We start from the raw sequence: 23,654 nt of genomic DNA, 5'->3' as shown, positions 1-23,654 counted from the left end.
GTATATCGCAGTAATATGACTAACCTAATGTTATACCACATGTTGTGTAAACCTTATACCATAGTAATATGACCAATCTAGTGGTGTACTACATGTTGTGTAAACTGTATTACACAGTAACATGACTAATTTAATGTTACAGCCCATGTTCTGCAACCTGTATACCACAGGAATATGACTAATCTAGTGGTTTACTACATGTTGTGTAAAAATTATACCATTGTAATATGACCAATCTAATGGTATACTACATGTTGTGTAAATTGTATATCGCAGTAATATGACTAACCTAATGTTATACCATATGTTGTGGAAACCTTACACCATAGAAATATGACTAATCTAGTGGCATACTACATGTTGTGTAATCTATATACCGCAGGAATATGACTAATCTAGTGGTATGCTACATGTTTTGTAAACTGTATACAACAGTAACATGACTAGTTCAATGTTACATCACATGTTGTGCAACCTGTATACCACAGTAGCATGACTAATCTGGTGGTATACTACATGTTGTGTAAAGTGTATACCTCAGTAATATGACTAATCTAGTAGTATGCTACATGTTGTGTAAACTGTATACCACAGTAATATAGATAATATATTGTTATACCACATGTTGTGTAAACCTTATAGTATAGTAATATGACTAATCTAATGGCATACTACATGTTGTGGAAACTGTATACCGCAGTAATATGTCTAATCTAACGTTACACCACATGTTGTGTAAGCCTGATGCCATAGTAACATGACTAATCTAGTGGTATACTACATGTTGTGTAAACTGTATACCGCAGTAATATGACTAATCTAGTGGTATACTACATGTTGTGTAAACTGTATACCACAGTAATATGACTAATCTAGTGGTATACTAAATGTTGTGGAAACTGTATTCCACAGTAATATGACTAATTTAATGTTACACCACATGTTGTGTAACCTGTATTTCGCAGTAATAGGACTAATCTAATGTAACAGCAAATATTGTGCAACCTGTATACCACAGTAATTTGACTAATCTAGTGGTATGCTACATGTTGTGTAAACTGTATACTGCAGTAACATGACTAATTTAATGTTACACCACATGTTGTGCAACCTGTATATCGCAGTAATAAGACCAATCTAATATTACAGAAGATGTTGTGTAAACCCTATACCATAGTAATATGTCTAATCTAGTGGTATACTACATGTTGTGTAAACTGTATACCGCAGTAATATGACTAATTTAATGTTTCACCACATGTTGTGTAACCTGTGTATCACAGTAATATGACTAGTCTAGTAGTATACTACATGTTGTGTAAACATTTTTACCGCAGTAATATGACTAATCTAGTGGTATACTACATGTTGTGTGTACTGTATACCACAGTAATATGACTAATCTAATGTTGCACCACATGTTGTGCAACCTGTATATAGCAGTAGTATGACTAATTTAATGTTACAGCAAACATTGTGCAACCTGAATACCACAGTAATATGACTAATCTGGTGGTATACTACATGTTGTGTAAACTGTATGCCACAGTAATATGACTAATCTAATGTTACACCACATGTTGTGCAACCTGTATGTCACAGTAATAAGACTAATCCAATGTTACAGAAGATGTTGTGTAAACCTTATACCATAGTAATATGTCTAATCTAGTGGTATACTACATGTTGTGTAAACTGTATATCACAGTAATATGACTAATCTATTGTTACAGCACATGTTGTGCAACCTGGATACCACAGTAATATGACTAATCTAGTGGTATACTACATGTTGTGTAAACATTTTTACCGCAGTAATATGACTAATCTAGTGGTATACTACATGTTGTGTAAACTTTATGCCACAGTAATATGACTAATTTAATGTTTCACCACATGTTGTGCAACCTGTATATCGCAGTAATATGACTAATCTAATGTTACAGCACATATTGTGGAAGCTGTATACCACAGTAATATGACTAATCTAGTGGTATACTACATGTTGTGTAAACATTTTTACCGCAGTAATATGACTAATCTAGTGGTATACTACATGTTGTGTACACTCAATGATGCGTTAATAAATTGGTTATTTGGTCGGAGTTTCGGAGTATTATTTCTCGAACTGAACATTGTTTGTCATCGTAGCATGGCTATTCCAGTAATAAGTAAGGAAATGACGAGACAGTGTGTAGTATCAGTAACAGGTGCGTCTTTTTCGAAGGCGAATACCCTTACCCTGACCACATAGCACCAATGAAGGAAGCCAGGGAAACACTCCCATCCAGGTATATGCTTAGGGTTAGGGTTAGGGTTAGGGTTAACCTAACCTAACCCTAACCCTAACCCTAACCCTGACCACATAGCACCAATGAAGGAAGCCAGGGAAACACTCACATTCAGGTATATGCTTACACATTCAGACTGCTCAAAATTTTTACTTTTTCAGCGGTACAATCGACTAAAATTTAGGAAGACAAAACCTCTATTTGATCAATATAACATGTCAACATCCAAAGTCTCAAGTGAGCGGTGATGGTTTTACTTCGCTTTATGTAATACTCCAACAATATGACCTCAAATAGTTTTTCACCCATTGTACTCATGTATTGAATCGGACCTGGGTATTCGGAGAGAGGTTTGTTTGAGAACACAAGTGAGCTATATGAGAAACGGAGTATTATGTACCTTGACATTAGGTGAACAAGAACCACAGGTACGGACCTCTGAATTCGTGTACCTTGACATTAAGGCTAGGATAAACAAGAACAACAAACGTTGATCTCTGACTTCAGGTACCTAAGACCAAGGTGAAAAGGATTCTGTACTTTAGCGAGCGTAAGATCAAGGTGAACTGTAAGGAAAGAACCTACTGTTAACATATTCAGGGAAGGGGTTTGCTAGATAGAACATCGTCCTGACAGTGTGCAGGGAAGGTGGATGCTAGTTAGAACCTACACACGATAGAGTGCAGGGAAGGTGGATGCTAGATAGAACATAGTCCTGACAGTGTGTGGGGAAGGTGGGTACTAGATAGAACATAGTCCTGACAGTGTGCAGAGAAGGTGGATGCTAGATAGAACCTACTCCTGACAGTGTGCAGGGAAGGTGGATTCTAGATAGAACATAGTCCTGACAGTGTGTGGAGAAGGTGTGTGCTAGATAGAACACAATCCTGACAGTGTGCAGGGAAGGTGGATGCTAGATAGAACATAGTTCTGACAGTGTGTGGAGAAGGTGGGTACTAGACAGAACACAATCCTGACAGTGTGCAGGGAAGGTGGATGCTAGATAGAACATACTCACGACAGTGAGCAGGGAAGGTGGATGCTAAATAGAAAATAGTCCTGACAGTGTGCAGGGAAGGTGGATGCTAGATAGAACATACTCACGACAGTGTGCAGGGGAGGTGGATGCTAGACAGAACCTACTCACGACAGTGTGCAGGGGAGGTGGATGCTAGACAGAACATGGTCCTGAAAATGTGCAGGGAAGGTGGATGCTAGACAGAGCCTACTCACGATAGTGTGCAGGGAAGGTGGATTCTAGATAGAACATAGTCCTGACAGTGTGCAGGGAAGGTGGATGCTAGATAGAACATAGTCCTGACAGTGTGCAGGGAAAATGTATGCTAGATAGAACATAGTCCTGAAAATGTGCAGGGAAGGTGGATGCTAGATAGAACATAGTCCTGATGTAACAGAGGTGTTTCTCAACAGTATAAAATGGCGAACACTTGTAAGGGGTTTCCAGGGATTTATTTTGGAGCTGGTGTTTGGGATGTGGAGATCTCCAGTTGGCCGTCAGTCCAGGTAACGAACTAACAAAAAAGGCCCTGAATGATAAAATATACATAAATAAATGCATGTCTTTCATATATACAATACATGTCATGTTATGCATTCAGTATGATGAACACCGTACTATTGTTATATCTGATAAATGTTAATTAATCATGCAGATTTAAAACATGTACTTTGATATTTACTCACATAAATGATAATTATAATTACAAATATATACAATTGCAGTCTAAAAACAATACCTCATCTCGTCTCAGGGACGGAGGCAGACTAGGCCAACAGCTTAATAGTGTATCTCAGTGAACCCCGTAATGTGCTGGTGTTGTGCTGTGCTCATACAGAGAAAAATGTGGACTGACACAGGTGAAAGGCAGTACAAAGCTTTAGATATAACAAGAGGGTGAAATCTATCAAACAATAGAAACCTTGTCAACAGGCCAATGCAGAGATTGGACCTGACACAAATTACTTAACAATAGACCCCAAGCTACCTGCTGCAACTAGCTTACCAGTGAGTCAATGAATCACTGAAATGTTAGTGTTAACACAGACCCCAAGCTACCTGCTGCAACTAGCTTACCAGTGAGTCAATGAATCATTGAAATGTTAATGTTAACACATACCTCTTTAGAAATGATAAAGTTGGTTTATACCTTATAATTAGTTTAAAATGATACAGTTTAACATATTAAAATGACATTTATTTACACACTGCTACACTGACAGTGTGCAGGGAAGGCGGATGCTAGATGGAACCTACTCACGACAGTGTGCAGGGAAGGTGGATGCTAGACAGAACATAGTCCTGACAGTGTGCACACACAGGGAAGGCGTATGCAAGATAGAATGTAGTCCTGAGAGTGTGAACTATACACTGAGGTGGATATCATTTCTGGGGCGTAGATTCACTCCTTGGTAATGTTGATTTACTGAGTCTGTTTTTTTTCTGTTTGAACAGTCAGTTCTCGTAAACGGTGTGAATATAACTAGATTCAACAAAAGAGCCTCGAATGGCTTCATCTTCCTTGTGGGCAAGGTCATACTACAGGGATCAGGACTGCCGAATAAACACAACAAAACATGGCCAGGACATCACCGCCCTCAAGCGTTTGCTTTGTGTGGTAAAGGCATTTGGGGTAGAAATTGTACCTTCCACGGCAACAGTACCCATGGAAACTTCACATTCAACAGCAACAATGTCAATCACACAGTCGTGCATGCCAAAGGTATATTCGGCGTCAACGGAACCTGGGGTAGAAACTGACCTTCCATCAAGATTGACAAACTTTATGGATAACAACTTCTTTACTACGGTAACGGGGCGTTTCGGTACAAACTCTTGCACCGTTGTCAAGCAGGAATGAAACATACAGTGGTGGTAAAGTACTCCCCAACTTCTAAAATGCCACTCTAAGAAGTGTACCTTCTATCGCAGCAGTACACATGGTAACGGCACATTTTATCCCAGTGGAACCTGGGTTGTCAACTGCACTTACTACAGCAATTGCACACATGGCAACGGTACTCATGGTAACAGCACATTTTGCCCTGACGGAATCTGGGGTGTCAACTGTACATAGCATGGCAACCCAACACATGGCAAGGGTACCCATGGCAACGTGACGTGTGGCAGTATCGAGCCTGGGCGATGGCCAGTTCAGCACTTTGATAACGGACTTGATGAAAATCGAGCGAAAGGAAAAGTCTTACTTCTTGCAAACATTTTGCCTCTTTTGAGACATGTTTATCATGTTTAGCTGTACTGAATAATGATGTAACCGGTACCTACACTAATCTATCATATTCTGATAGAGCAGACACACCAACTTTAATCTGACTGTGAAAAAGAGCTTTGACGCAGGCCTTTCTGTGTCAGGACAAAGACAATCACGTGTTGCTGGATATATCTCTTCCGTGAATACATAATGTATGATATCTCTTCCGTGGATACATAATGTATGATATCTCTTCCGTGGATACATAATGTATGATATCTCTTCCGTGAATGCATAATGTATGATATCGCTTCCGTGAATACATAATGTATGATATCTCTTCCGTGAATACATAATGTATGATATCTCTTCCGTGGATACATAATGTATGATATCTCTTCCGTGAATACATAATGTATGACATCTCTTCCGTGAATACATAATGTATGATATCTCTTCCGTGAATACATAATGTATGATATCTCTTCCGTGAATACATAATGTATGATATCTCTTCTGGCAGGATCTCAAGTGACCCTTCTCGCTCCGACCAATACAGCGTTTAGCAAGCTCCCGATGGCATACCGGAACAACCTTGACAACCACGTCAATTTTCTGAAGAGTGCGTACATCTCTTTGTTGGTATTACGCACAATATTTCCGCACAACTGAATACTAAGTGAATGTTTCTTCAACTTGTATTTACCCACGCAAAGGTTCATCTGTATGAAAAGACAAATGGCTAAATGAAACACATTCTTGATGGTATTTTCAGATACAAGGATGTACCATATCCTGAATGGCATCCATGTTCCTAAGTCCCTTCACCGGAACATGGATGTCCTGTTCTAATTGGACAAAACAGGACATCCAGAGTCTGGCCCGCCTGGCCAGAAGGATCATGTGTGACAACAGAGCCCACCAAACTCATTCCTATCTTAATCTTAAACATACCAGTCAGTGTAGCAACTAATTGGACAAAACAGGACATCCAGAGTCTTGACCGCCTGGCCAGAAGGATCATGTGTGACAACAGAGCCCACCAAACTCATTCCTATCTTAATCTTAAACATACCAGTCAGTGTAGCAACTAATTGGACAAAACAGGACATCCAGAGTCTTGACCGCCTGGCCAGAAGGATCATGTGTGACAACAGAGCCCACCAAACTCATTCCTATCTTCATCTTGAACATACCAGTCAGTGTAGCAACTAATTGGACAAAACAGGACATCCAGAGTCTGGCCCGCCTGGCCAGAAGGATCATGTGTGACAACAGAGCCCACCAAACTCGTTCCTATCTTAATCTTAAACATACCAGTCAGTTCGGGGGCTCGGTTTTGATTAATGTGGTGACTCTACATGACAGAATTTAATTGTGTACTTTTTGCGCAATTTTATTTATCACTTATTTTTTTCGGGTAATCCTTTGGTGATGCATGTTAAGACTCATGACGAATAGTATCCTCTTCTACATACAACGCACACATCAGCTTTACCTTCTATCGTTTCTTACCACACATGCATCAGCACTGAACTCTTCTACATTAACGTACAACATACACATGTACATTGGTCCCTTCAGGCACATAAAGTAGCAACTTCAGGAACATTACATAGTGACACCGGTGACACAAGAGCTTCAGGAACATTACATAGTGACACATGAACTTCAGGAGCATTACGTAGTGACACAAGGAATTCAGGAACATTACGTAGTGACACAAGCGCTTCAGGAGCATTACATAGTGGCACATGAGCTTCAGGAGCATTACGTAGTGACACAAGGAATTCAGGAACATTACGTAGTGACACAAAAACATCAGGAACATTAAATAGTGACACAGGTGACACAAGAGCTTCAGGAACATTACATAGTGACACATGAGCTTCAGGAGCATTACATAGTGACACATGAGCTTCAGGAGCATTACGTAGTGACACAAGGAATTCAGGAACATTACGTAGTGACACAAGCGCTTCAGGAGCATTACATAGTGGCACATGAACTTCAGGAGCATTACGTAGTGACACAAGGAATTCAGGAACATTACGTAGTGACACAAGGAATTCAGGAGCATTACATAGTGGCACATGAGCTTCAGGAGCATTACGTAGTGACACAAGGAATTCAGGAACATTACGTAGTGACACAAGCGCTTCAGGAGCATTACATAGTGGCACATGAACTTCAGGAGCATTACGTAGTGACACAAGGAATTCAGGAACATTACGTAGTGACACAAGCGCTTCAGGAGCATTACATAGTGGCACATGAGCTTCAGGAGCATTACGTAGTGACACAAGGAATTCAGGAACATTACGTAGTGACACTGGTGACACAAGAACTTTAGGCCATTATGTAGTGACACTGCTGACACTAGAACGTCAGGCCATTATGGAGGAACGCCGGTGATACAAGAACTTCCGGAACCTTACATAGTGACACAGGTGACACAAGAAGTTCAGGAACATTATATAGTGGCACAATAAGTTCGGGGACATTACATAGCATGGCGGGTGACACAAGAAGTTCAGGAACATTATATATTGACACGGGTGACACAAGAACTTTAGGAACATTACATGGTGACACGGGTGACACGATAAGTTCAGGAACATTACATGGTGACACGGGTGACACAAGAAGTTCAGGAACATTACATAATGACACGGGTGACTCGAGAAGTTCAGGAACATTACATAGTGACACGGGTGACACAAGAACGTCAGGCCATTATGTAGTGACACCGCAGACACAAGAAGTCCAGGCCATTATGTAGGCACACGGGTGACACAAGAACTTCTGAAACATTACATAGTAAGGATATAGATATGGCACGTTGGGCTGTTGTTGAAACTGTTCAATCATGGTGCACAGCACACAAAGTCAGCCGCCTAGCCCGCTCAGCCACTGCGACTTCCACAGCAGGTGCCTGACTCTGAGGGTGCGAGTTCGAATCCCGGATGGGACTAAACCAAAAACAAGTAATAGAATTTGTACTTTACTAAGGAAGTGAAATCCGAAATATGACATGCGTTGCATTTGACCACTTTCTAAATGGCATCGTGTAATCCAAGTAGTACACATGGCAACCCGACGTTTTATATATAACTGCAAACTTAGCAAGCAAAAGTCACTAATTGTTTCATTTCTTATCAATCGGTAAAAAAAAAAACAAATGAAAAAAACCTGAACAACTCACACAATACGTTTTTCGAAGTTATGATATGAACATATATAATATATATATACATATATATATACATACACACATATATATACATATATATATACATACATTGTTAGATTTTAATCCGAGTATGCGGAGCATAAAAACTGTATCTAGAATGTATGAATTGGTTTCGTAGACGTTAACCCATCTATACGGATTGTATTATAAGACCTAACACGAATCTATTAACTGCATTATAAGAATATTTCGACAATATGATTTGCATTGTTAGGTCATGATCCGACTATACAGATTGTTATACAAGGCTGTATACCTACATACTGTACCCGAAGCAGTCCGTCACAGCAAACTGAAGGCACTGTCCTGTGTCACTTTATCCATCGGGAAAATGAAGCCCATTCTAAATTGAGTAGAATAAATATGGCACACTTGTTTATGCAACTTGTCTTACCTATACTACATATCTAGTATGAGTTAATCGATCTTCTCATTCTAGCTCCAGAACACCACACTTGTGACTCATAGGCGGTGTCTGCTCAAAGATATTTCATATATCACGGTATATTTGGGATAACCCCGAAATCGGTGACAGAAATTCAAATAAATGCCATGAAAACCGTGTTGATGTCTGTATGTATACAGACAAGTTCAAGACGCGCTTCACTGACTCCACCAGCTGAATCTGCATTGTTGCAATACCTGGCCGCTAGAGGGCTCTTTATATCTAGGTCACCTCAGGTAGATGTTTACCTGATTATATTGGACGCGAAACACGGGTGCGGAGTTGTGAAAATGAGTGTTTTGGTCGAGAAAGAAGCAGGTCCAACGACACTGCCCTGAATTGGAGATTTTTACAATTACCAACATGAAAGGGATGATGTTGGAAGGTGTGTCGGGTGTGTTCGCTGGGGTGATGTGTTGCATGGTGTCGCTGACATACAGCGCGGACTACTGCTATGTGCAAGCTCCGTCCTGGACATCCAACATATCCCAGGTGAGACTATCCCTCTTCATCAGCCTGAGGGAGAGCCAGAATGGAATGTGTGGAGACATATCACGACACGCTCTGCAGACATACGTGGCAGTCGGCTGGGTCATCGACAAACTCAACAAGGGATTTATTCCTGGAATCAGGTTTGGTAAGCTGCCATTGTTACTTGTGAGCACCAGAAACTATTGTAACAAGGGTTAGTCATGTACGATACAACTCGAAATGTACACATGTTGACGTGCTGAGGGAGGTATTTGTGTTGTCATTAGGAAGTCAAAACCGGCGAGCAGTCATGCATGTCACGCATAGACAACAACACGAGCCATACCACGATGTGATCTGTCTCAAATAACACCAGGCTTCGTTGTGACTCAGGTAACGACCACTCCTTCTAACGCCACCCACCGACATTAAGTCTCTCTGGCCATAGAGACAAGGCAGGTGGAAGGCAGCTCCTGGGGGCGTCCATATACCTTGTTAAGTAGCAGGAAGTTGCCTCAGTTATCACAGATAGCGGGAAGAAGACAACCCTTAGGTCGAGGTGACTCGCTGAAGAGACCACGAGATCAAATTAGAGTATCTGTACAATGGTAACCTGAGGATCAGTAACCATGGCCGTGCCTGGAATTGATGTGATCATACATTCACGCATTCTTTGATCCTACATTGGAAGACAGGTAGCACTCAGTGTTGTACACATAATGGCAAACATGCATCCCGCATCGGACATTCAACATACTTTTAATATTACAGTATACAGGTATCACACGCCCTTAATGTTACAATATACCAGTATAACATATTCTACATTCCACTAACATTACCATGTGCAAGAAACGGACAATCTACAAATCTACATGCATACAACATACAACAAACACGGGTTCTTCATTCTATATGCCTTGACCATTACAATATCTATGCATCACATAATATTCTACACGCTCTTAACATTACACAATGCATGTATCACACAACCTCCATTCCCTTAACAATGCTTTAACGATGTTAAATTACAATATACATACATTACACATTCTTCATGCCTGTAAAATTACGATAAAGAGGTATCTGGTCTTAACGTTATAGCATTCATACATCACGCATTCAACATGCTCTAACACGACAAAATACAGGTATCATGCATTCAACATGCTCTTAATATCACAATATACAGGTATTACACATTGTATATGTCTTTAACATTTCAACATTGAGGAATTAAACAGTCTACATGCATTTAACTTTACAGTATACAGAAATCACACATTCTCCATTCCTTGAGTGTTCAAATATCAGTGTATCACAAACTCTTCATGCTTTTAATATTACAGTATTCATACATCACACACTCTTCATGCCTTTAACATTACAGTATTCATATGTCACGCACTCTTCATGCCTGTAACATTAAAATGTATGCAGGCATCACACACTCTTCATGCTTTTAACATTAAACTGTACACAGACATCACACACTATTCATGCCTTTAAAATCAAACTGTATATAGGCATTACACACTCTTCATTCCTTTAACATTACTGTATTTATATACCACACACTCTTCATGCCTTTAACATTACATCACAACGGCACATCGTATTTTCAATATCAGCTCAATGGGGACCATACAACTCTTGCAGCCCACTAGGCGCACCGTTAATGTGGATTTCCCATCCTTACGAGGTACCCATTCACACCTGGGTGGATTGGGACACTTAATGACAGTGCTTTGTCCGTGTTTACAGCACGTTGCTGTACCCGCAACTAGGCGTTTGCATATATTCCTGAGGCTACCATCTGGTCATATACCAACGGATCCGTGGGTTCTTTTAAGTGCACAGGGTTGTGGACTGCACACTAGGGCTTTCAAAACACCGAAAGACTCTACCCACAAAGTTGACTCCAGGGTTGTTTACACCCGGTCACAGATTCCCGACACCTTCAGGCCGTTAACATTACAATATTCAGTTCAGGAGAGGGCGTTCCTAAGCTGGATAATTTGTGCCCAATCCAATTCATTTTCGAGTAAAATATGATTAAAGCAAACAATATCATGCATTCAAAATGCTTTTAACATTACAATATTCATAGACACTTTAACATGTATACATGCAGAGTTTGGGATTGTGCTTTGCCAGTACTGTGTGTGTTTGTGTAAATATGTGTAGTGTTGGATTTTCTTTATTTGTGTAGTGTTGGATTGTGTTTATCTGTATAGTGTGTATTTGTCTTTGCTTGTGTAGTGTGTGTTTGTGTTTATCTGCGTAGTATGTGTTTATCTGTGCAGTGCTTGTGCCTCATGTGTGTAGTGTTGGATAGTGTTTATCTGTGTAGTGTGTGATTTTGCTTATCTGTGTAGTGTGTGTTTGTGCTTATATGTGTAGTGTTGGATTGTGTTTATCTGTGTAATGTGTGATTATCTGTGTTGTATGTGTTCATCTGTCTAGCTTGTTTGTGCTCATATGTGTAGTGTTGGATTGTGTTTATCTGTGTAGTGTGTTTGTGTTAATATGTTTATGTTTTTCTGTGTAGTGTGAATGTGTTAATGTGTGTAGTGCATGTTTGTGTTTATCTGTGTAGTGTGTTTGTGTTAATATGTGAAGTGTGTGTTTGTGGTTTGTGTTTACCTGTGTAGTGTGTGTTTGTAGTGTTGTTTTGTTTATATGTGTAGTTTTGGACTTTATCTGTGCAGTGTGTTTGTATTTATCCGTGTAGTGTAGGTACATGTTTATCTGTGTAGTGCGTGTTTGTGTTCATCTGTGTAATATGTTTGGGGTCATCTGTGTAGTGTTGGATTGTGTTAACTGTGTACTGTTATATATTGCTGGTTTTTTTCGGAGTAGTATTGAATTTTGTTTTGTACGTATAGTGTGTTGTCGCGGTTAGTATGCATGTTTTCCCTTAGCTGCGTTAAATATGTACCTATAGGATTGTGTTTTGTCACGCTAATGAGGGTTTGTGAATTTGTTTGTACATGCTTGAGATGGTCACTACTGAATGCAGTAGGAAATGTTTCATTGAAGGCGATAGATCTAAAATGAATGCTTCATATATTCTACTATGTTTGTGAGTATGTATTTACCACTTCAGACCAGTCATTCTGTCTGACTGTCTGTCTCTCTCTCTCTTTCACACACACACACACACACACACACACACACACACACACACACACACACACACACACACACACACATGTGCAATATGCCAAACAATGAGTAATTTCTTGCTGCATAGTGGGGCGGCTTGTCAAAGATACGTCTACAAGATTAGTCAAGGCTTTCAGATTTGGTTTAGCTCAAACAGTTTCTGTCAACAAATGCAAAATCCGTGCCTCAGAATTTACATGAAGACGATTTCATTGCAACTATGATTCATCACTTCCAGACGTGAAGCTCTACGACGACTGCCAGAACCCACTATATGTGGTCCAGAACGCTCTGGATGTTGTCAGCCCATCGCTCTCGGGTATTATCAACTGTACCAAGGACGATCCATCTATCCACCTAGGTAAATCTTCTGCTACTTCCAATTCCGATTTGAAGTTAGTCCATACTTAATGACGCTGAAACTGCAGATGTGAAACCAAGCAATAAACTAATGCGATATAATTAACTCTGGCATTCTAGTTTTCAGTATGTATACAAACCACCACAAAAGAATTGCAATACCAAAACTGTCCTCCCTCATCTCCCACTGTTTCCTCACGTCATTCACTATCCTCCTAATCTTTGACTGTTCTCTCAAACATCTCACTACTCTCTTACATCTGTCACTGTTCTCTCACATCTCTCACTATCCCCTTCCACCAGGCACTGCTCTCTCACTATCCCCTTCCATCAGTAAATGCTCTCTCACTATCCCCTTCCATCAGTCACTGCTCTCTCACTATCCCCTTCCATCAGTAACTGCTCTCTCACTATCCCCTTCCATCAGTAACTGCTCTCTCACTATCCCCTTCCATTAGTCACTGCTCTCTCACTATCCCCTTCCATTAGTCACTGCTCTCTCACTATCCCCTTCCATCAGTAACTGCTCTCTCACTATCCCCTTCCATCAGTAAATGCTCTCTCACTATCCCCTTCCATCAGTAAATGCTCTCTCATTATCCCCTTCCATCAGTCACTGCTCTCTCACTATCCTCTTCCATCAGTAACTGCTCTCTCACTATCCCCTTCCATCAGTAACTGCTCTCTCACTATCTTCTTCCATTAGTCACTGCTCTCTCACTATCCCCTTCCATCAGTCACTGCTCTCTCACTATCCCCTTCCATCAGTAACTGCTCTCTCACTATCTTCTTCCATTAGTCACTGCTCTCTCACTATCCCCTTCCACCAGGCACTGCTCTCTCACTATCCCCTTCCATCAGTGAATGCTCTCTCACTATCCCCTTCCATCAGTCACTGCTCTCTCACTATCCACTTCCATCAGTAACTGCTCTCTCACTATCCCCTTCCATCAATAACTGCTCTCTCACTATCTTCTTCCATTAGTCACTGCTCTCTCACTATCCCCTTCCATCAGTCACTGCTCTCTCACTATCCTTTTCAATCAGTGAATGTTCTGTCACATCTCTCACTATTCTCTTACACTCTTCAGTGTTCTCTCACATCTCTCATTATCCTCTTGCATCCTTCACTGTTCCACCCTCTCACACCTCCTACTATCATCTCACATCTCCTACCATCATCTCACATCTCCTACCATCATCTCACATCTCCTACCATCATCTCACATCTCTTACCATCATCTCACATCTCTTACTATCATCTCACATGTCCTACCATCACCTCATATCTCCTACCATCATCTCACATCTCCTACCATTATCTCACATCTCCTACCATCATCTCTTACTATCATGTCACATCTCCTACCAGAGATCGTCACAGTATGGCTGAAATATTGCCGATGTGACTATAGATTATACCTCACTCACTCACTCACCACGTACCCTCCCACATCAATCAAATGCCTTTTACTGCCCTCTTCATAACATCGCCATAAAACTGCCGAAACGGCAGTCATAGCCTCCTCCCCTTTAGATAACATCGTCCACTCATACACATTTCTTTAGGACCATTTTATAAAGAGGTGTGAAAGAAAGCACCTCGCCATATGTTGACAACCGACGTGAAAGAGTTACTAATTTTACGGTGAATATACACCATAGTGTTCTTGGAAAGTAATTTTGCATAAAGTGTGATGGAGGAAATAATACCTGATGCCTTAAGAAGTCCCGTGTCTCTCGCTGCTTATTACCATCTCGCTTCCAAATCGTATTGTATTATGGCAGGAATTATCGGACCCTCTCGAAGTGTTACGGCACTGGCAGCAGCCAAAATTCTCAGTGCTTCCGGAATACCAATGATCAGTCCGTCGGCAACAGCGGCTGATCTCACTCTCAACTACACCAACTTCTACCGTACAGCACTACCGGACACAGTGCAGATCAGGGTGAGTACATCACATCCTGACACCACGTAAAACAAGGTGAGGACAACACAAGCAGATAGTGTAGATCAGAGCGATGACAACACAAGCAGATACAGTGTAGATCAGAGTGAGGACAACAGAAGCAGATACAGTGTAGATCAGAGTGAGGACAACACAAGCAGATACAGTGTAGATCAAAGTGAGGACAACACAATCAGATACAGTGTAGATCAGAGTGAGGACAACACAATCAAATGCAGTGTAGATCAGAGCGATGACAACACAAGCAGATACAGTGTAGATCAGAGTGAGGACAACAGAAGCAGATACAGTGTAGATCAGAGTGAGGACAACACAAGCAGATACAGTGTAGATCAGAGCGATGACAACACAATCAGATACAGTGTAGATCAGAGTGAGGACAACACAATCAAATGCAGTGTAGATCAGAGCGATGACAACACAAGCAGATACAGTGTAGATCAGAGTGAGGACAACACAAGCAGATACAGTGTAGATCAGAGCGATGACAACACAATCAGATACAGTGTAGATCAGAGTGAGGACAACACAATCAAATGCAGTGTAGATCAGAGCGATGACAACACAAGCAGATACAGTGTAGATCAGATTGAGGACAACACAAGCAGATACAGTGTAGATCAAAGTGAGGACAACACAATCAGATACAGTGTAGATCAGAGTGAGGACAACACAATCAAATGCAGTGTAGATCAGAGCGATGACAACACAAGCAGATACAGTGTAGATCAGAGTGAGGACAACACAAGCAGATACAGTGTAGATCAGAGTGAGGACAACAGAAGCAGATACAGTGTAGATCAGAGCGATGACAACACAAGCAGATACAGTGTAGATCAGAGCGATGACAACACATTCAGATACAGTGTAGATCAGATTGAGGACAACAGAAGCAGATACAGTGTAGATCAGATTGAGGACAACAGAAGCAGATACAGTGTAGATCAGAGTGAGGACAACACAAGCAGATAGTGTAGATCAGAGTGATGACAACACAAGCAGATACAGTGAGGATCAGAGTGAGGACAACAGAAGCAGATACAGTGTAGATCAGAGCGATGACAACACAAGCAGATACAGTGTAGATCAGAGCGATGACATCACCAGCAGTTACAGTATAGATGAGAGTGAAAACAACACAAGCAGATACAGTATAGATCAGTTATCAATTATCAATCACTTTATTGTATGAAGGCCAGTGGCCCATATACAAAATATATATGTATAGTATGTAAAACATATACAACATATGACACACGTTACAGTGAATCTCTTTTCAATATGAGCGCATGGTGAAGAAATAGAGCTGTCTCATGTTGTAATAGGAATGCTTTACTTGAAAGTATTGAATAAAGTTTTGTAGCATTCTTGTGTGATCGTAGCCATGACGGGAAATACATCTGCCTTAAATCATTATATACAGGACAAATAAATTAAAAGTGAAATTCATTCTCAACAGTGTTACAGAATGGACAGGGCCTTTGTGATTCTATAATAGGTGAACGTCTTCCTTGATTGATACCTAACTCATTTAGACCAAGTCTCAAGCGTATGAAAGCATTACGAAGGTTTGTATTACGTAGGTTGTACAGATACGACTCAGGTTCATGTAGAGATTTAAACTCACGATAACAGTCATATCTTGAACTTTCATATAGTGATGAATGCCGGTCCTGACTGAAGATATCGATAGCGAGGGTACGAAAAAGTTTGATAAATGCATTGACATCGCCCAGGGTTTGGGATAACTAGACAAATCCAAAGCAGCATCTAAACAAAAGACTACGAATACGGGTTGCCCAAGTGTTTTTACCAATATTATCAAGATGAACAATCATATTGTAGACTTTTTGGAGCAGACGATGTTGTCGCATATTAATTATTTTGCACCTTCCACTTCAAACAGCGAGAGTAAGAAATCATGTACAAAGGGAATCTCCCACATTCAACGTACACCATACTCTTAGGGGTAGACATGCCAACATTTAGATCACAGTGAGGACAACACAAGCAGATAGTGTAGATCAGAGTGAGGACAACACAAGCAGATAGTGTAGATCAGAGTGAGGACAACACACCAGATAGTATAGATCAGAGTAAGGACAGCACAAGCAGATAGTGTAGATGTGTATGTCAGATCAATACCTAACCAGACACAGTTTATGTCAGACTGATACTCACACAACCAGGCACGGATAAGAAATGACTTTATCTACGAAACTACCTGTGTGCTCAACTATTAGATAGAACAAACTTTGTGGATAATGACTTCTTCTATTTGTGAGAGCGACGTTTCGGTACAGATTCTTGTATTGGAAAAGTCACACGAATAAAAGAAGTTATTATCCATAAAGTTTGTTCTAAATTGTACTTTCCAACTTCTAAACTGCCAGCTATTGCTTCAATGATTTTTCTTTTGTTGTCAGCCCATACTGGACATACTCAAAAAGCTTGACTGGACTTACGTGGCTTTGGTGCACAGTAGCGACATTTATGGTCGGTCGGCTGCTTCTTTATTGAAAGAGGAGGGAAGAAAGAATGGGGTTTGTTTCATTAAGTCTGTGGAGGTGTCCGATACTGTGGACAGGCCGGATCTGTTTGCCGAGCTGCGGCAAGTCAAGGAGGCAACAGAAGACAAGCATCTGGCTGTTGTGTACTTCGGCTTGCGAGATGTGGCCAAGGACATCATGACGTACTATGCCGAGTCCAAGATGACAGGTTTCTACTGGCTGATGTCAGATTCTGTGGGAAGAGTGTATGACATTTTTAACGGCAACGATAGAGTGGCATTAGGGACGCTAACACTGTCGCCATCACCTGTTGAATTCAGCGAGTTAAACGTTTTCTGGTCCAACATTAAAGATTCTACACCTCTGTTCAGGGAGTACGGGCGCCAAGCAAACAGCGGCGATTTATTTGCGACCCAGTCAGACTATGTGGCTGCCACAGTCGATGCTACTTACGCATATGCCGTTGCTTTGAAGAATGCCATTTCTCATCTCTGTCAAGGCACCTCTGAGCCTTTGTGTGCCTCAGTAGTAGAGGTAGTCAGGGAAAATCGGTTTGGGAATTTTTTGAAAAAGGTAGATGTCAACTTCACAGTCTTGCCAGACTCTTTTGTCCCGTCCGAGTATGTATCTCAGCGACGTCACTTTTCCTTCAAGAAAGAAACTGGGGACATCCTCCGAGGACCCGAGACTGTGCTATATCACGTTAATGCCGTCACGGCAGGCAATGAGGTAACATGCTCTCATTTTACTCAATATGTCACGCATCAACATGTGTACATATGTAGTCGCCAAGCATCAGCATGCTTACGTATGTACTAAGTATCAACATGATTACGTATATACTCGCCAAGTATCAACATTCGTACATCTGTACTCGCCAAGTATCAACATTACTCATCAAGTATCAATATGCTTACATCTGTACTCACCAAGTATCAAAATGCTTACGTATGTAGTCGCCAAGTATCAATATGTTTATGTATGTAGTCGCCAAGTATCAACACGCTTACATCTGTACTTGCCAAGTATCAACATGCTCACATCTGTACTCACCAAGTGTCAACATGCTTACGTATGCTGTCGCCAAAGCATCAACATCCTTGCGTATGCACTCACCAAGTATCAATATGGTTACATGTGTACTTGCCAAGCATCAAAATGCTTACATATGACGTATCAACATGCTTACATATGAAATCACCAAGTATCAAAATGCGTACATATGAAGTAGCCAAGTATCAACATGCTACGTATGTAGTCACAAAGTATCAACATGCTTACGTATGTAGTCACAAAGTATCAACATGCTTACGTATGTAGTCGCCAAGTATCAACATGCTTACGTATGTAGTCGCCAAGTATCAACATGTTTACGTATGTAGTCGCCAAGTATCAACATTCTTACATGTGTACTCACAAAGTATCAACATTCTTACATGTGTACTCACAAAGTATCAACATGCTTACGTATGTAGTCACAAAGTATTCAACATGCTTACATATGAAATCACCAAGTATCAAAATGCGTACATATGAAGTAGCCAAGTATCAACATGTTTACGTATGTAGTCACAAAGTATCAACATGTTTACGTATGTAGTCGCCAAGTATCAACATGTTTACGTATGTAGTCGCCAAGTATCAACATGTTTACGTATGTAGTCGCCAAGTATCAACATGTTTACGTATGTAGTCGCCAAGTATCAACATGTTTACGTATGTAGTCGCCAAGTATCAACATGTTTACGTATGTAGTCGCCAAGTATCAACATGTTTACGTATGTAGTCGCCAAGTATCAACATGTTTACGTATGTAGTCGCCAAGTATCAACATGCTTACGTATGTAGTCGCCAAGTATCAACATGCTTACGTATGTAGTCGCCAAGTATCAACATGTTTACGTATGTAGTCGCCAAGTATCAACATGTTTACGTATGTAGTCGCCAAGTATCAACATGTTTACGTATGTAGTCGCCAAGTATCAACATGCTTACGTATGTAGTCGCCAAGTATCAACATGTTTACGTATGTAGTCGCCAAGTATCAACATGTTTACGTATGTAGTCGCCAAGTATCAACATGTTTACGTATGTAGTCGCCAAGTATCAACATGTTTACGTATGTAGTCACAAAGTATCAACATGCTTACGTATGTAGTCACAAAGTATCAACATGCTTACGTATGTAGTCGCCAAGTATCAACATGCTTACGTATGTAGTCGCCAAGTATCAACATGCTTACGTATGTAGTCGCCAAGTATCAACATGTTTACGTATGTAGTCGCCAAGTATCAACATGTTTACGTATGTAGTCGCCAAGTATCAACATGTTTACGTATGTAGTCGCCAAGTATCAACATGCTTACGTATGTAGTCGCCAAGTATCAACATGTTTACGTATGTAGTCGCCAAGTATCAACATGTTTACGTATGTAGTCGCCAAGTATCAACATGTTTACGTATGTAGTCGCCAAGTATCAACATGTTTACGTATGTAGTCACAAAGTATCAACATGCTTACGTATGTAGTCACAAAGTATCAACATGCTTACGTATGTAGTCGCCAAGTATCAACATGCTTACGTATGTAGTCGCCAAGTATCAACATGCTTACGTATGTAGTCGCCAAGTATCAACATGTTTACGTATGTAGTCGCCAAGTATCAACATGTTTACGTATGTAGTCGCCAAGTATCAACATGTTTACGTATGTAGTCGCCAAGTATCAACATGCTTACGTATGTAGTCGCCAAGTATCAACATGTTTACGTATGTAGTCGCCAAGTATCAACATGTTTACGTATGTAGTCGCCAAGTATCAACATGTTTACGTATGTAGTCGCCAAGTATCAACATGTTTACGTATGTAGTCGCCAAGTATCAACATGTTTACGTATGTAGTCGCCAAGTATCAACATGTTTACGTATGTAGTCGCCAAGTATCAACATGCTTACGTATGTAGTCGCCAAGTATCAACATGTTTACGTATGTAGTCGCCAAGTATCAACATGTTTACGTATGTAGTCACAAAGTATCAACATGCTTACGTATGTAGTCGCCAAGTATCAACATGTTTACGTATGTAGTCGCAAAGTATCAACATGCTTACGTATGTAGTCGCCAAGTATCAACATGTTTACGTATGTAGTCACCAAGTATCAACATGCGTACGTATGTAGTCGCCAAGTATCAACATGTTTACGTATGTAGTCGCCAAGTATCAACATGTTTACGTATGTAGTCGCCAAGTATCAACATGCTTACGTATGTAGTCGCCAAGTATCAACATGTTTACGTATGTAGTCGCCAAGTATCAACATGTTTACGTATGTAGTCACAAAGTATCAACATGCTTACGTATGTAGTCGCCAAGTATCAACATGCTTACGTATGTAGTCGCCAAGTATCAACATGTTTACGTATGTAGTCACCAAGTATCAACATGCTAACATCTGTACTTGCCAAGTATCAACATGGTAACATCTGTACTTGCCAAGTATCAACATGCTCACATCTGTACTCACCAAGTATCAACATGTGTACGTATGCAGTCACCAAGTATCAACATGCTTACATACGTAGTCACCAAGTATCAACATGCTTACATGTGTACTCACAAAGTATCAGCATGTTAACGTATGTAGTCGCCAAGTATCAACATGTTTACGTATATACTCGCCAAGTATCAACATTCTTACATCTGTACTCGCCAGGTATCAACATGCTTACGTATGTAGTCGCCAAGTATCAACATGTTTACGTATGTAGTCACCAAGTATCAACATGCTAACATCTGTACTTGCCAAGTATCAACATGGTAACATCTGTACTTGCCAAGTATCAACATGCTCACATCTGTACTCACCAAGTATCAACATGTGTACGTATGCAGTCACCAAGTATCAACATGCTTACATACGTAGTCACCAAGTATCAACATGCTTACATGTGTACTCACAAAGTATCAGCATGTTAACGTATGTAGTCGCCAAGTATCAACATGTTTACGTATATACTCGCCAAGTATCAACATTCTTACATCTGTACTCGCCAGGTATCAACATGCACACGTCTGTAGTCACAAAGTATCAACATGTTTACGTGCGTAGTCGCCAAGTCTCAAAATGTTTACGTATGTAGTCACCAAGTATCAACATGTTTACGTATGTAGTCACCAAGTATCAACATGTTTACGTGTGTAGTCACCAAGTATCAACATGTTTACGTATGTAGTCACAAAGTATCAATATGTTTACGTATCTAGTCACCAAATATCAATATGCCTACGTATGTAGTCACCAAGTATCAACATCCTTACATGCCTACTTACAAAGTATCAGCATGTGTACGTATGTAGTCACCAAGTATCAACATGCTTACATGTGTACTCACAAAGTACCAACATGTTTACATATGTAGTCGCCAAGTCTCAAAATGTTTACGTATGTAGTCACCAAGTATCAACATGTTTACGTATGTAGTCGCCAAGTATCAACATGTTTACGTGTGTAGTCACCAAGTATCAACATGTTTACGTATGTAGTCACCAAGTATCAACATGTTTACGTATGTAGTCACCAAGTATCAACATGTTTACGTATGTAGTCGCCAAGTATCAACATGTTTACGTATGTAGTCACAAAGTATCAACATGTTTACGTATGTAGTCACCAAGTATCAACATGTTTACGTGTGTAGTCACAAAGTATCAACATGTTTACGTATGTAGTCACAAAGTATCAACATGTTTACGTGTGTAGTCACCAAGTATCAACATGTGTACGTATGTAGTCACAAAGTATCAATATGTTTACGTATCTAGTCACCAAATATCAATATGCCTACGTATGTAGTCACCAAGTATCAACATGCTTACATGCGTACTCACAGAGTATCAGCATGTGTACGTATGTAGTCACCAAGTATAAACATATTTACGTATGTAGTCACCAAGTATCAACATGCTTACATGTGTACTCACAAAGTATCAGCATGTGTACGTATGTAGTCACCAAGTATCAACATATTTACGTATGTACTCACCAAGTATCAACATATTTACGTATGTACTCACCAAGTATAAACATATTTACGTATGTACTCACCAAGTATAAACATATTTACGTATGTAGTCACCAAGTATCAACATGCTTACATGTGTACTCACAAAGTATCAGCATGTTTACGTATGTAGTCACCAAGTATAAACATATTTACGTATGTACTCACCAAGTATAAACATATTTACATGTGCTCACCAACTATTAACATGCTTAGATACATAGTCGCCAAGTATCAACATGCTTACTCATGTACTCATCAAATATGAAAAAGGTTACATATGTGGTCGTCTTGACACCATTACACATGTGCCCATCTAGGGTCGAGCAAGAGAGAGGCCACTGTGTGAATTAAATCCCCGTCTTAACTTCCCTATTGTAACCATTGTGTGTATATTGTCTTTATATTAACCACTCACTGTATCTGAATGTAACAAAAGTGTAGTTCCTGTATGCGTATTGTACTTTTATATTCCACTTATAGAGTTATCTAACACTATTAAGATCCCTGTAAATGTAATGCTTTATATGCCCCACTTACTGTTCCTGCATCGAGAAAAGTGTAACCCCTGTATATATGGTCTTTCATCATACACGATTGTAACATGCCTCTGGTTGTGCATTGTGACAAAGGCACTGTGTTTTGAAATAAGGGCACTATGGCGGTGTTGTAATATAGACATTATAAAGGTTTTGTAAGATATAGTTCAGAGTGGTGTTGTGATCTAGGCATTATAGTGGTGCTGTGATGTAGGCTTCATAGTGGTATTGTAATATAGGCTTCATAGTGGTGTTGTAATACAGGCTTCATAGTGGTGTTGTAATACAGACTTCATAGTGGTATTGTAAGATAGGCTTCATAGTGGTGTTGTAATACAGTCTTCATAGTGG

General features: G+C 40.2%; 2 protein-coding genes across 2 annotated transcripts in view; one reads left to right on the top strand and one right to left on the bottom strand.

Annotated features, from left to right (window-relative positions):
• Nucleotides 1–7,101: 7,101 nt before the first annotated feature.
• Nucleotides 7,102–9,098, bottom strand: LOC137296481 (periaxin-like). Its single transcript, XM_067828270.1, has 2 exons — nt 9,068–9,098; nt 7,102–7,853 (listed from the first exon to the last, which is right to left on the bottom strand). The coding sequence occupies exons 1-2, from the start codon at nt 9,096–9,098 to the stop codon at nt 7,102–7,104; spliced, it is 783 nt and encodes a 260-aa protein (XP_067684371.1).
• Nucleotides 9,099–9,446: 348 nt separating this feature from the next.
• Nucleotides 9,447–23,654, top strand: part of LOC137296527 (uncharacterized) — a 55,221-nt gene continuing 41,013 nt past the window's right edge. The window contains exons 1-4 of the mRNA XM_067828328.1: nt 9,447–9,856; nt 13,100–13,222; nt 15,010–15,170; nt 17,618–18,430. Coding sequence (XP_067684429.1) covers nt 9,583–9,856; nt 13,100–13,222; nt 15,010–15,170; nt 17,618–18,430 — 1,371 coding nt within the window. The 5' untranslated portion in view covers nt 9,447–9,582. The remainder of the gene's footprint in view (nt 9,857–13,099; nt 13,223–15,009; nt 15,171–17,617; nt 18,431–23,654) is intronic.

Source organism: Haliotis asinina, chromosome 9 (assembly GCF_037392515.1).
Source record: "Haliotis asinina isolate JCU_RB_2024 chromosome 9, JCU_Hal_asi_v2, whole genome shotgun sequence".
In the NCBI taxonomy this organism is placed as follows: Eukaryota; Metazoa; Mollusca; class Gastropoda; order Lepetellida; family Haliotidae; genus Haliotis; species Haliotis asinina.
This window is presented reverse-complemented; position numbering and strand designations above follow the sequence as displayed.